The sequence below is a fragment of the Dunckerocampus dactyliophorus genome, chromosome 3, assembly GCF_027744805.1.
Source record: "Dunckerocampus dactyliophorus isolate RoL2022-P2 chromosome 3, RoL_Ddac_1.1, whole genome shotgun sequence".
Taxonomy (NCBI): Eukaryota; Metazoa; Chordata; class Actinopteri; order Syngnathiformes; family Syngnathidae; genus Dunckerocampus; species Dunckerocampus dactyliophorus.
The window spans coordinates 4797186-4813248 of NC_072821.1; the positions used below are offsets into that span (position 1 = coordinate 4797186).

The window sequence follows — 16063 nt, forward strand, 5'->3', positions numbered from 1 at the left end:
ATGGCAGATACAGTTCCGTATTGATGTCCGCACTCTCCGAGTTTGCATCCAATTAAGTCATTTGAGAGACAGAGATTAGAGTCGGTTCCTCGTGTGACATCCAGGCGTCAGGCGAGAGGGCGGAGGAGGTTGTCTCTCTGTGTGACAGAGCACCAAGACCTGGCTTCTGTTTAATTAAAAGCAATGTATGCTGGAGACTGGAGGACACAGGACGCCAAAGGAGGCAGCCTGGATATTATTAGCAAGAGCATATTGAGGCCTTGATTTGGCTTTCCGTTGTTTCTTGGTGAAGTACGAGGGGGTACAAAGTGACCAGTGTTGCAGTTTGTCGTGTGTGAATGAGCTGAAATTGAGTATGAGAACTGGTTTCATCCCAGCGGAAAAGCAAAGGAGCAAGGAAGACTCAAAAGCAACCAGTCTATAACACAGCTTTGCCACTATTTTTACTGTATTTCAGACATACTTATGGTATTTCAAAACAGTAAATACAGCCCTTACTTTTCAGCAACCATTCGTATATCTTCAAGAAACAATACTATAGAAATTAGGTGTCCCCATCCGATATTCATCTCGGATATTGGTCCAATATCCTCAAAAAAGTACTTGATTATTTCTGCCTGCATCTAAACTCTCCAACATATGCGAGCAGTCCATTCCAGGCTCCGCTCCAGCACTTCTATCCAGCAACACCCGGCTAGAGCTCACGTGATCACAACAGCAGCATGTGCTAATGTGCTAACAAAGTAGCAAGAATAGGAGTGATGTCGGCTGGGTGGCAGTATTTTTCATTAAAGTCCGAAAAAGACGTTGCAGTTGAGTGCAAAACTTGTCATGCACCAGCCTTATTGCACATGTGAAGCAGAATCACCGAAAACGGCACAGGGATTTTCGCAAAACCACGAAGATGAAGAAACAAACTTGTTTGAGCAATGCCACTTTATCAAGCCTTTTATAACATTCCACACTACAAATTAGTAATAAAAGTATTTATGATTTGTGTTGATATTAGATTGGATCGATATCAGTATCGGCCAATACTTAAGGGTGCAATATTGGTATCAGAAGTGCAAAAGTTATATCGGGACACACCTCATTATCTAACACGTTACCTCTCAATGAACCACAGCTACCCCAGTGACAGCAGCACGCATACAGCCCCAGAACACAATGCTTGATTGTCTTGGTGCTCACTTGTGTTTTTAATATGTATTAAATTTATATTGCATTACAAGCTGTACACTACTGTAATGCACAGTATATGTTTGAGATACTGCATAACAAAACAGACCTTAGTGCCAGCTGGCAATTGTACAACAAGACGAGGCTGTGGAATTATCAGGGTATTGAAGATTCAAGATTCAAGATTCAAGATTCAAGAGAGTTTTATTGAATCGATCTCAATGGACTGTTCAGGTTGTCTTAGAAGACGTTTCGCCTCTCGTCTGAGCAGGCTTCATCAGTTCATGCTCAATGACTAGATAGGACAGTGAGACAAGAGTTGTCCTATGTGGTCATTTAGTATGAACTTTGCCTGCTCAGACGAGAGGCAAAAAGTTTTCTAAGACAACCAGAACAGTCCATTGCGATTGTTTCAATACCCTGATAATTCTGAGCAAGCTTCATCAGTTCATACTCAATGACTACATAGGACAACTCTTGTCAGACTGTCCTATCTAGCAGGCTTCATCAGTTCATACTCAATGACTAGATAGGACAACTCTTGTCTGACTGTCCTATCTAGTCAGATGTTCTTTGAAATTTCTCATCGTAGGTGAAATTGAAATGATATTGTTGTAATTGTTACATTGGTGATTTAATCCTGGATACTGGAAAGAATAAGGACACAAAAACCTGAAAACCTTTTGAGTGGCTCTGATATGACAATTCTTGTCTGACTGTCCTATCCAGTCATTATATAAGACAACTCTTGTCTGGCTGTTCTATCTAGCAGGATTAATTAGTTCATGCTCAATGACTAGGTAGGACAGCCAGACAAGAGTTATCCTATGTAGTCATTGAGTATGAATTGATGAAGCCTGCTAGATAGGACAGTCAGACAAGAGTTATCCTATGTAGTCATTGAGTATGAACTGATGAAGCCTGCTAGATAGGACAGTCAGACAAGAGTTGTCCTATGTAGTCATTGAGTATGAACAGATGATGCCTGCTCGGTTGAGAGATGTCTTCTCGGATTCAATGCCCTGAGAATACAATGACCTGAATGAATGAGAATATTCACAGGCACGAGGCTGTGGCACACAGGGAAGTGTCAGAAAGACCTCCAGGGGACATTCCGTTGCCCATGCGATCCTGTCTAATGTAACCAACCCTGCACCTCAGGGCTGAAGAAACCTGTGTGGTTCTGCCATTTCAATGAGTTAAATCAATACCCTGACACGGCACTGTCCCCCCCCATTCTAATTTGATTCCTTGCCTCTTTATGGCTTTTTTTCTTTTTCAACTTTGGTGGTCATTCAAAAGCGCCATGCAATCGGATTTAATGAGCAAACATTTGTCCGTCTGCGTCGCCGCCAATAAAGCCCCAGCCCGCAGTCAGCAGCGGCTGGCATTTAGCTCATCTCGCTCATCTTTAGGCTCACCTCGCGATGAATGAGTTGTGACAATTGGAACAGTCCAAGCCCGAGGCTGCCTCTACTGTGTAGTTCTGTCCAGCCCAAATTTCACTCTTGATTGTGAGAATTCTGACTGTATGCCGGGCTCAAGCGCGATCCATCTCATGGATAGACAGTTTCCATTAACAAAAAAAATGGACGAGCGAGATGTGTCCCGGAAATGAAGGAATAGGTGGCGGCCGACGACAAGGGAGGAAAAAAAAGAAAGAAATGCGCCTCTGCTCTCACTGAATGCAGAAAATCCCAAGCTGACAAACAAACAGAATAATAACCTGCAGCAGCACGAGCCCTCATACCTGGAGAGAAAATAAATTTGTGGAATTTGATAAGGGCCAACGGGGAGCCGTCACTTTTGACAGGTACAACGAAGGAATTTGCCACGGGTTCAAAAAGTAATCTAATTTCTTAAACAACACACTTGACTTGTGAAAATCTCCCATATTGGATTGTATATAGGCCAGGGAAACATGGCAATGGAACAATACACAGCGGTAATTGAGGGATTAGAACTCAACTACGCCGGTGGAATGGCATTAAGCTTTATCACTGCAGACCTGCGACTCAATTGTGTGTAAAAATGTGTAAACAGGTAAACAGACATGCATTTTTCCAGCATCTTGAACAACTTTATGTAATATTATAGCAGGAACCTCTCAGGAGGGAAAATAAGCACTCTAATTAGCAATAATAACAAAGTTTATCTCCCTGTGGAGAAAAATACTTTTAAAGGATAAGTGAAAGTTTGAAAGTATTTGTTGACACATTTAAACTCTCTGAGCCTTAATGGAGAAAGTGTAATGAATTAATTGAATGTATGATAGCAAGTTGTTTGGTAAATGGATGAACCCCCCCCTCCCACTCCCCAGTGGGCCTTTGTGCTGCACGGCTGCTAAGCCACTCGGGAAGGTTGTCGCTCATTAGCAGTGCGTGTCGCTGTCTCGGTTTGGCCTTTCTGTAGCCCCCCAAAGACGGATGCAGCTGCCAGGCAAATCCCAATAAAGCCCAGAACCACAGAAGAAGAGGAGAACTGTCATGCAGAGTTTTTGACAAAATGACAAGATGGGTCATTTGCGTGTGATTTCCATTACAATATGACACCTTCTCCAAACCTGCTGACTAAAAACCTGACAAGGGAGTCAAAATTTAACGTTGAGGTGCACTCAAAATCTGCTTATTTTTTGCTGTGTTCAATCACTGCCACGTCATACAAAAAGGTAACTGTACAATGATATGTGGCAAAATAAAACCTTGCACTCACAAAACATTCAGGTCAGCGATACCAATTGTGATGATTGGACACTACATGATTTTTAGATATCAATACAGAATGAACTTATTCACAAGGAGTAATTTGGACCTGTTGAAGGCGCTTAGCATGTTACAGTAACGAACGCATGTGATGGCGGCGGACACAAAAGATAACAATTGTTATTGGATTTCCAAAGGTCCAAAGGTCCTGCACTTGGTCAATATTATCTGTGTGTGTGTGTGTGTATTTTGCAAACAGCACATCAATAATGACTTCCATTGCAAATCATTTTACAGGACGCAATTACAGTTCATATCAGAGCCACTCAAAAGGTTTTCAGGTTTTTGTGTCCTTATTCTTTCCAGTATCCAGGATTAAATCACCAATGTAACAATTACAACAATATCATTTCAAAGAACATCCTTGTAAGGATCTCTGCAGGTCCGGAGCATGTGTCAGATACATACATATGAGGGTTGCTGATGTAGTAATGGGGGAATTATAGTTTGTACTCATGGGAAGCATGGCCTCTGTTGTAGTAGAAGTTATATACATGATACATTAGAGACAGCAAGCAACATGTATGACGCCTGAACAAGCTTTATTTACTGCTTTACATAGTCTTTGGAAGTGTATACTTACTATTTGAGTTACAGTGTTGTAGGGCGATTGTGTTGCGTTAGTCAATGTCCAGGTTTACGTGCAGGGCAATAACGCTCGTTATTAAACTTCTGTCATATGGACCATATTTTTCAGTTATGCTTTTGCTCATATGATATTGGTCGTTTGCTTGTTAAAGAACATAGTCATAACCATATGGCCTCCCGACATCAGGTTTCCTACTCGTGCAGTTGTGGTTGTCTTGGTCTTTCCCATCTTTTATAGCAGTGGTGTCAAACTCGTGCAGGTTTTCTTTCCAGCCGGCCACTAAAGCAGGTGATTTTAATGATCAACAGCGCCTTCAATTTGAGGGAAGGAGCTCATCAATTAAATCACCTGCTGGAGAAACTAGTTGGAGAGAAAACCTGCATTGTTTCGGCCCTCTATTGACACATGTGTCAAACATACAGTATAGATAGATAACATATAGATAGTTTCCAGCTGCCATATGGGTTGAAAAAGGTTACAAACATGCTCTCATGCGATGTTTTCTTCCATTGACCAAGATGTATACAATTGGGACGGGGCATTTGGGAGTCCGGAGGGCAGAGGTAGCGGCATCTCTCTTGGCTTCAGGGCTGATCTCCTTCTTTATCGCCAGGGTAGAAATGGGATTTGGGCTGCATATTGCTCCCTAATTCATTCTCTTGCCCCTTAAAGGGACCATACAGTACGTCTACTGACATAGAAAGAAGGTTGGGGTGATCAATGGCTGACACGGGACAGTGCCCTCTACACCGGCTCCTCTTAACAGGACTGCTTAGAGGGAGTTTTAAATGTGCTATAGTTTTTGATCATTGAGTAATGTGTATGCATTTATATGTTTATGTATTCCTATGTCCCCTTCAACATATTGTTGCTCTTTGACGTAAACCCTGTGTTTCCTGTTTGGTATTTTCATCTGTGCTAGCTATATTAGTCCATAAATAGTCATTGGTTCTGCCAAAATCCCCAAATCCCCTTGTAGTATGTATGTCAGCTTGTACACCCCCTGCCGAGATACCGCAAACACCTCCGCGTGGCGTTTGATGAACTACACCATGCCATGACAATGCTCTCTGGCTTGGTCTTATCTCTCATTAATCCAGAAGTAGACTATTACACACACCTGTACGCTCTTGTCGCTGCCAACGCCGCTGAGCTCCACGGGGGCTCCTGTCAGCCGCGCCGTGACAGCCAACATGACAACTTCTGCAATTTGCTCGCCGCCGCCTGCCTGCCTACCTAGCCTTGGCGCTGCTGCTTGAAGTTCTGCTACATACGTCACTTGAGCGGGACTCAACATGATCGCCTTTTGAGTTAATTTCAGGAGCTATCTGCACTTTGAGGTAAACATCAGTGAAAGCTGTGACCTGATCTATCGGCATGTTCCCTGCTTATTTTGGGCCATTGTGCTTTGGTGTCGGCTTTATTTATATTTTGTATGTGTGTGCCAGGTAACACAGATGCGACGGGGAGAACATTGGTGGGGGGGGGGGTGACTCTTTGTTCAAGGTTCTTGCAGACCTCACAGCTGGCAGCAGCACCCCCAATCCAGTCTTCTGTTAGTTAGTTGTTGACAGCATGTGGCAGCGATATTATCCAAATTAACCACATCCACCCTACAGTTGGTTACTAATGGCCACCTTGCATATTAAGCTGAGAGGAATTTGGATTTGGGGGATAGGATAGCAGGTGCATGGATAGAGTGGGATGTTTAGTTAATATAGAGTATTAGTGAACTTTTTGATAGATGCTGTTCATCAGCCCAAGGTCTGTTTGGTTCCTCTGCAGCAGAGCTCAGGCGGCTCAATGGCCCAATAGAACGCAACCATTGCCAAGACTCTAGATGATCGACAGAGTTGGACCAAAGTTGTTTACGCATTCAGTTATTCATGCTGTTTGGCCTATGCAGGGTCACAGAATGGCTTGTGTCTATCCCAGCAGAGTCTTCATTAATGAACAGCAGTAGCTCACAAAGATGAGTACACGCCTCACATTTCAGCAAACATTTGTATTACAGTATACTGTACCTTCTCAAGGGGCAATACTATAGAAAAGCAGCATTCAGTACTGTATATGCTGCCGTCTGTGTACTGCTTTTATAGCAGTATAGATTTACTATTTACTGAAAATGACTCAAAACAGCAGAAGTGAGTACACATTTAATTGTGTCTTGCCTGCTGTCAATCATGGTGGTGGTAGCATGAGTGCTGTTGGCACTGTGGAGCTGTGGTTCATTGAGAGAAACATGTATCTAAAACGTACTGTAACGGCGACACTGTGAGATACTCTGTATAAAAGCATGCTAAATGTCAATTTGACAATCACTTGATTGGAAATGGCCCAAAAAAAAACTTTTTCATCATTTGCATGTCTTTATTTGTTTTTGAATCAGCACAAATCATCTAGATCAAATCTACTTTTCCCTCCCAAGATCTCAGGCTCAGAAAACGTGTGCCTGCAGTCCAGCGTGGTGGTGGTGGGAGTGCCACGGTCTCGGTCGGCATGAGTGCTGCTGCCACTGGGGAACTGTGGTTCGTTGAGGGAAATGCAAATAAAAACATGCGCTGTGGCACTGTGAAGAAGATCACGGGGAAACCGGGCTGCAAACTACCAAACAAAGATATAGAAATACAACTGGTATATTCTCTTTATATACATTAGAATTATTGACAGTATTTTTTTCAACTATTTTATTGATAAGAGACTTAAAAGTTTGATCTGTGCAGCGCTGCACAACACTGTGCACAAAGTTAAACCAACATATTTCCCCTCCCTCGCTGTACTTCAGTGTAATGCAAAAAAATGGGGCTGCATCAAAAAGAAGTGTAAATCACATCTGGTTTCATGGCTGCCAGGAAGCATCCGTAAATATTTATCGCGGCACATCAGTGAAGTGTGTGAAGAGTGAGTGTGTCTGCCAGAGATTGTGTATGTATGTGTGTGTGTGTGTGTGTGTGTGTGTGTGTGTGTGTCCTGCAGTACTTACACGGCCTTGTTCGTGCAAGTCAGAGGCATATCCGATTCATAATTAACTGCAGAGAGCTTCCGGTTTTTGTGGCCCCATTTTCAAGTTCCCAAATAAACAGCATGCAGAGCTGCTGTATATTAGACTACACACCCTCTCCACCACTTCTTCACTGGTCCTACTTTACTTGCTGCTAAACTCCACAAAGACAACCTTATGTGTGTGTGCCCTTGCTGTGGAGCAATAATGATGTCAAATCTTTGCAGGTAGGCTGATAAATGGCACATGTCCTACAATATTATGATGGACTAATAGCCTCATAATAAGGAGCCTAAAATATCAAAAAGCAGTTACGGCAGGCGCCTTATTAAGCTGACCTTGTTTTGGAGATCAATCTTAACTCCGCAGAGTGCTTGTCAACATTATTGACGTACTTGTTAACCCCCCCTCCCCGTCTAGTCACCGCATTGAAACCTCCCTTGATATGTGTTTTAAATATTTAATATGCGCTCCCTGACAGGCGCTAAACTGGACCCATAATTCAGCCGTGATGGTCCTTTTGCAAGCAATTTCCCCATCGATGCTGCGCCTTTTACCTTTTCCTGTGTTATATTGCAAACTATTAAGCAGTCAATGACGCCACTGTATCTATCATCCATACTATCGTGCTCCTCTCTTAATTGATTTTTTTTTCTTTTTAACAAGTAATGGATTAGTCCCAAGGGTTTGTCCTCCCTTCTTTGAGCATCTCAATCATCTACTCATCGTCCTTATGAGGCCTTTGATTTTTTACACACGCTTGCTTATTGGTGGAGCTAAACTCATTTCTGTTCTGACTAGTCGACGGTTTTGTTACTTTTGTTACTTATTTCTTCTTATTCCACCTCATTTTTGTCAGCTACTGTAACTCCTCCCACATTTCTCAATTTCTCGATTCAAACTAACCCAACGTCGAAATGTTCACCTTATTTAGGACACCTTGTCTGTCTGGTGTATCAAAAAATTTGCACATTTACTGTAATGTCATATTTCCCATTGAAAATGATTGGACAAGTTATTTGGCGTTTTTCATTTTTACATTTACATTTTACATTTTACAGTACTGTAATATTCTGTTTATTCTGGTAACATGGCTCAGGAGGTAGAGTTGTTGTTTCCCAACCTGATGGTTCGCTGGTTCAATCCTCGATTCCGCTGTAATCTTATTTATACATTTCAACGAGCGTGTGTTTTTACTTTGTAACATTTGAAATTCAACCGTTTTTAGGGGCTGTCCACACGGAAACGTTGTCAGGTCAAAACAGCAAAGTATTTTATCGTTTCGGCCTCTCATCCACCCGGGAACGGCATTCTGGGTGACCTGAAACCGCATTTTTTGAAAATGGCTTCCCAAGTGGGAAAATCTGAAAATGCTGGCTCGTCGTTTCCGTATGGACTAGCAAATCTGCTACAATGACAAAAACAAAACAAAAAAAACCCTGTCATAACCCGTCAAAAGCCAACATAATATCTAAATTTTTCGAGTGTCAAGACTCATCACAGTCGACATTCTCCTGGTATTTTCTTGTCTTATTCTCCCAAAATGTATCGAACGTCTAGATGAGTTTTGGAACACTAAAGATGACTTACGCACATCCATTCTTTCTTATTCTGTGGTTTGGTGTGTTATGTGGTTCGGTGCGTATCTGTTCACAGCGCCACACGCAGGTGAGCCTTGTGTATTACATTGTTTTATCCGTTCCCGTCTGGATGCAACTATTTATTCATCCAGCACAGTGTGGACGCACCGTTTTTTCAACCCACCACAAAAAAAAAAATCCCAAGAACGTTAGTCCCACATTTCTCAAATGCTTCAAACCATTCCAACATCAACATTTTCAGCTCATATGGGACATGTAAGCTATCTCTCAGGACTTGGCTAAAAATTCCTACCTTTTCCATGATACAATATTTTCTGTACGATATTTTTCATTGAAAATGAATGGACAATTCCAACGTTGGTCTGTATTATGTGTGTTGTTCTGCCTATTCTGCGCACAGTGACATGGCTCAGGTCGTAGAGTGGTCGTCTCCCGACCTGACGGTTGCTGGTTCGATCCTCGGTCAGTGAATGGATTTCAACACATTTCTAGGATATTTCAACATTCAGTCTACATTTCAGTTATGCTTCAGCATTCACACACAATTTCTACTAAAATTGCTTCATCTAGTTGTACTTTAGTTTCTGTCCCATCCAACAGCCTTCTTTTCAAGTGTGCACTTGCTGCACGGCTGTGAGAAAATACTGGTATGTATGTTGTTTGTGTAATGTTAAGACAATAAATGGATATGCTATTTTTCAACCCAGTTCTCGTGTTCTGAAAAGCAGGTTCAAGCCGGGATTTATTGTTTTTTTCCAGGGTCACAGACACAAAATGGTGTTATCCAAGTCGTCCCACTTATATTCCGCCTTCAAGGGTAGTATCAACAGCTGGGACCCATTCCTGTGTAAATGATAAACGCCTGGATGACAGGAGAGGGTGTGAAGTTTCGCACTCGACACTCACTTCTGTCCACCACTGTTTTTTGAAAGCGATTGTCGCGATCCGACAAGTATGCCAGTCGCCATGCCATGAAAAATCACTGTATGAAATCCTACACAGTTTGACCTTTGCTGAGTTCTGTGGAAAAAGCAAAGGTGACATATTGCTGGATCTTCTGGCTATTTTGTGCTTAATTTACGCTCACTAGTGTTGCTTATTTCCTTTGGGGAACACGGAGCTGTCTATTTGAGTTAAGGCATTTATTTTGTACTTTTTAAATGGATAACACACCTATTAAAGTGAAGACCACTATTTGAGGATATATGACAGTCTCATCAACACTTTTATACGTACTTGAACACAACCTGCGTAGCTGTTCTCCAAAATGGCTCTCCAATGTAAAGCCCCTAATTTCACACTAATTTACATTTTCAGGGGGAGGTTAAGAGAGCCATTTAACTTATGACAGAGGCCTCTTTGCCTGCTGTGGAAAACACTCTCTCAATATTTTTGTAATAAGCGAATACTTGACCATACTGTCTCACAATGTTTTCTCTTTCTCTTCCCACCCACATGAACTACTACCATACTGTACATCATCCTGTTTTTGTTTTCAGATAAACAAGCACTCATTACAATTTTGTAGGAATTCCTATGAAAAGGTTGAGCATCATTTTTTGAGTTGGACTGTGTGTGTTTTTTTAATTTATTTTTTTTTTTAATGATGATAGTAATACCTATAATGGAAAATACACACAAACAACACATTCATACTTCATAAACATAGAAGATATGCATTTTGCTGTCATTTCAAATGATTTTTTCCCCACAAAAATGTAAAAATAAGTGAACCTTTTGAAATGTTTTTTTTTTTTTTTCTATTTTTAGAAAATGTTTTTGGTCCATCTTTTTTTTAATGAGGTCACAACTTGAAAGATTTGTCATTTCAAGAGATTATTTTGTATTTGCTTTAAAAAAAAAAAAATCCTGTAAATTGACAGTCTCAGCCAGTCATTTGCATGAATTACATAAGAACCGCATCACATTAGCCTCTCCGTCGTTCTTTGACCGCTATTTGAACTGTTGCGCGTAAACAACATCCTAATACAGACATTTGCAGCACGTCTCCCGAGGACACCTCCAAGGATGTGTGCTGCATGCACGGCCATCGTATCGTATCTTCTGTAGGCTCAGAATGGAAACACGATATGTTTGCTGAGGAGGTACTTTTGAATAGTAGGAGAAAGAGACGGATAGTGCAACGAAATGAGAAAAAAGAGCAATGCAGCCTTGCACTGTAAGGAGGCTGATGCTGACTGTGGGAATGTTTTGTGACTGATAACAGTGGAAAAAAGGCTGAGACTTGGGATTGTTTGTGTAGTTTAAGTCGATGACAGTCACAGTGTGTATCAGTCAACACCCCTGCGACTGGAACACAGTATTTGCTTTTGATATATTTTCTACACTGATTGGATGTATTTGTCTTTAGCCCTGTGACATTACATATCAAACGTATACATGTGTGTCAAGCCAAAAATAAGAGAAGCCGTCAGCATTCAGTAATTCGAGGAGTTTCAGCAAGATGAGCATTGTGACAGTGCTTGCTTTCAAACAATGGTGTCCATCGAAGAGTTTGTTGTGGTTTTATCACAACTGGGCAACATTTTTTCACAAAAATAAGCATATTTCCATGAGGCCCCCAAACTGGAACCTCTCTGACTTGGCTGCGCCTAGAAATTCTGTCCATGAAAATTATGAACAGAATCGGTGACAAACGTTCACTGGAAACAGGCTCGACTTACTGCTGGCAATGCGAACCAGGCTCCTGCTGCGGTTGTACAAGGACCGAATGGCACCTAGTAGCGCGCCACCAATGTTGTTCTCCCGGAGCACCCCCCCATAGGGCACAGCGACGGACACGGTCGAATGTCTTTTCCAAGTCGACAAAGCATATGTAGACCGGTTGTGAAAACTCCCATGTACCCTCCAGCACCCTTGCAAGGGTGTAGAGCTGGTCCAGTGTTCAGCGACCGGGACGAAAACCACATTGCACTTCCTGTAACCAAGGGGGAAAGGCTTCTTGAGACGTCATCTGTACTTCTGTGAAGAAAGTGTCGAACGTTTCGCTCCTCATCTGAAGAGCTTCATCAGCGAACTAACAAGTGCTGGTAGCCTAGGCCTTAAATACAGTAAGAGTGGGCGGAATTGGTGTGCCAACCCCCTCCTCCTTTACTCTGTTTTCTTTGGCCAAAATCTTTACCTCGCTGTCCTCAAAAGAGTGATTGGTTGCTTTAAGGTGTAGATGTACTGCTGATTGAGGACCACTAGAATTGTCCCTGCGGTGTTGATAAAGCCTTTTTTGGAGCATTTGCTTAGTTTCCCCAATGTAGTGCTCTTTGCATTCCTCATCTTTACAGTAGATGGAATAGACCACATTGCTCTGTTTTTGGTTCGGAGCCTTGTCTTTAGGATGCACTAGTTTTTGTCTCAGGGTATTTACTGGTTTGAAATAGGTAGGAATTTTGTGTTGCCATAAGATCCTCTGGAGTTTTTCGGAGACCCCAGCTACATAAGGGACTACCACTCCTCTCCTTTTTGCTTCTGTGGGTTTTTGGGTTTCTTTCCCTACTCTCTTCTTTTGACATTTGTTAAAAGCCCACCGTGGGTACCCACAGGTTGAGAGCGCTCTCTGGACATGTTGTGTCTCCTTTTTCTTTCCCTCAGCACTAGTTGGTATTTGTTCCGCTCTATGTTGGAGGGTCCTAATAACCCCTAGTTTATGTTGTAGTGGATGGTTAGATTCAAAAAGCAGGTATTGGTCAGTGTGTGTGGCCTTTCTAAAGACCTCTGTAAGTAGCTGTCTGTCCTCTCCTATAATTACCTTGCAGTCTAAGAAGGCTAGTTGGTTCTCTTTAGCGTCCTCGCGAGTAAATTTGATATTGGTGTCCACCGCATTGATGTGATCTGTGAAAGACTGAATTTCCTGTTTTTTGATTATGACAAAGGTGTCATCCACGTATCTAAACCAGTGCCTAGGTTTTGTCCCTGAGAAGGATGTGAGAGCCTGTTTCTCCATCTCTTCCATGTACAGATTCGCCACTATGGGTGAGACTGGTGAGCCCATAGCACAACCATGAATTTCTCTGTAAAATTTCCCTCTAAACTGAAAATATGTAGTGTTAAGGCAAATTTCCAATAATTGGCAGATGTGGTCAGCACTAAGTTTTGTTCTCCGATGCAGAGTTGAGTCCTCGAGCAGTCTCTTCCTCACCACCGAGACTGCTGCTGAGGTGGGGACAGATGTGAAAAGTGAAGTCACATCATAAGACACCAAAGTTTCCTCTGGCTCCAATCTGAGGTCTTTGATGCTCGCCACAAACCCTTTTGTGTTCTCTATATGATGATCAGTGTTGCCTGCCAATGGGGATAAGACTGTTTTTACATATTTAGCTACATTGTACGTGGTAGAGTCAATGCTACAGACAATGGGTCTGAGGGGAAACCCTTCCTTGTGAATTTTTGGAAGGCCATAGATACATGGTGTAGCCTCCCCAGGGTATAACCTATGATACATCTGTCTGTCAATTAGTTCTTCCTTCTCTAACTTTTGGAGACAGTCTATGATTTCTTTCTTATACCTACTGGATGGGTCCCTTTTAAGTTGCTCATATGTGTTGGCATCACTAATTAGACTTGTTATTTTTTCTTCATAGTACAATGTGTTGAGAACCACTGTGCATCTGCCCTTATCAGCTGGTAAGAGGGTGATGCTCTCATCTTTCTGCAGAGCCGCTAATGCTTTCCTCTCACCTACCGTGATATTGGACGGTGGTGGTTTAGCACTACTGAGAAGGGCCGATATCCTCAGACGAAGGTCCCCTGCCTCTGTTCTAGAAAGGTTATTGTTCCTGATGGCCGATTCAGCTGCTGTGATATAGTCTACTGTGGGTATCGTTTTAGGAGTCACTGAGAAGTTGAGACCCTTGGTCACAGAAGTACAGATGACGTCTCAAGAAGCCTTTCCCTCGATGGACAACTCCTGGACGACTGAGAGCCTACACAGACGTCCTGTAACCAAGGTTTGACTAACGGTCTTACACTTCTCTCCAGCACCCTGGAATAGACTTTCCTGTGGAGGAGTGTGATCCCCCTATAGTTGGAACACACCTTCAGGTCACCCTTCTAAGAAAGGGGGACCACTACCGCGGTCTGCCAATTCAGAGGAACTGTTCCCGACTTCATTGCAATGTTGAAGAGACATGTATTGTTGTGTTAGATATTATTTTTACACCTGTAGATTCAGTGTATTTCCTCAGTGCAATTTCAGTGTAATAGCTTCTCACAGAACACCGTCTTGACACACTCACATAGCACAACCAGAGTTGAGCAACACTTACATACTGTATGACTAATGGAAAAATACTGGGAGACACACAATAGATGCATTTTTTCTCACTCGCACAAGCATAACTCTCACTTCTACACAAACTTAACTTTCATTTTCTAGAGAGGCACGGCAACTGCTATAGAGACTCGGTGTACTCCTCATTGATGATGCTCAGCACTGTAACCATATATATTGGACTTATTTTTAAATAAATACCATGACCATAGCCCAGAAGAAGAGTGCTATTGTGTCCAGAGTGCCAACAACTTGTACCAGTGCAGACAATTAGGACATTTATGGTGATTAAAGCCTCATAAATTAGCAATGGTATTAGAGATAATTTAGTTATTAGTGTTCTGAGGGAGTGTATTACTTACAGGCATGGTCTGTCCACCGTGCAAGCTGTTGATAGCAGCCTGTGCTTCTGCGTGGCTGGAGAATTTGACGAAGGCACAGCCTGCAAACACACACAAAGAGAGACAAACATCAGGCAGATGGCCTCGGATTTGTCAAAAAGGAAAATCACCAGTTATTGTCTTCACGTTATCTGATCTATAAATATATTCTGGTCACTTGTGTGTGTTCAGCTCGTCACTGAAGGCATTAAGCGGCATGGAACATCCCGTCCCTCGCCCGGCAGCGCTAATTCCACCCCCTTCACATCGTAGCATGAAGCCATTTGCTACGCAGCCTTGTTTGTGCTTATTAATCTGTTTAATATTTACACATTGTGATTTGTGTGCAGTCACTCATAAAGGAGATTACCACCACAATAGCGTCGTCTTATAATCTCGCCTATCCAACAGAATCATCAAATTTAAGACGCCGGCGAGAGGCAAGGGAGGGGATTTTTTTTCGCCTCAAAGGACTTTGAAATCATCTTAAGTCTGTTGTGTTGTTAAGTTTCAGGAAGGAAGAGTCAGAAGAAGTTGGCCAGAACACAACAGCAAGCTTTGTTGGATTAATGATATTAAAAGTGATTCATGTGGATAATATTGATGCCCGTGGCGAGTTTGGGAAGCTTAGATGTTCTGGCCAAAGGATCAAGTATGTTGACGTGACTTCTATGACATTACTTCAACATACAAAGAATCAACTGCACTAAAATATACCGGAAAGTCGTACAATTAGAAAAGTCAGCTAGGATAGGCTCCAGCAACCCCCCACAAGCCTAGTGAGGATGAGCGACATAGAAAATGGAAGAATTAAAATATAGGCAGCCCCTTTTCTATAAGGACACCCTTATGAAGGACTTCTAAATTGTTCATAAGTTGATTAAGAATGATGTTGCACTTTTAATTTAATAATAATCTGTTCTAAAATACAATTTTCAACATTTTTAAAGGATTTTAACTCATTCAATACCAAAGACATATTTTTTACGTTTGTTTTTTTAACCTGAACGCTCTCTCCCAAAGATGTATTGATACGTCTTTCACGTTTTTTTGTGCGAGAGGCAAAACGAGGTGATGACGCAAGTGCACAATAAAAGAGGTTACTTCTCAAGCAGTTGTAAGCCATAAAAACGGCCACAAAGTGGCAGACGTGCATTCGATAAGAGCTCGCGGCATGGATCTTTTGCATGTATTTACACACTCAACAGCAAGTAGGACGGGGAAGAGCATGGAGTAGTGTAGCGTGCATAAGGTTACGCATGCACAT

General features: G+C 42.2%; 1 protein-coding gene across 8 annotated transcripts in view; it reads right to left on the bottom strand.

The window, feature by feature from the left end:
* celf6 (CUGBP Elav-like family member 6) overlaps positions 1 to 16063 on the bottom strand; it is a 204569-nt gene that overhangs the window by 36688 nt on the left and 151818 nt on the right. For all 8 annotated transcript variants that reach the window (XM_054772024.1, XM_054772025.1, XM_054772020.1 and 5 more), the window contains one exon: positions 14779 to 14858. In XM_054772024.1, coding sequence (XP_054627999.1) covers positions 14779 to 14858 — 80 coding nt within the window. The remainder of the gene's footprint in view (positions 1 to 14778; positions 14859 to 16063) is intronic.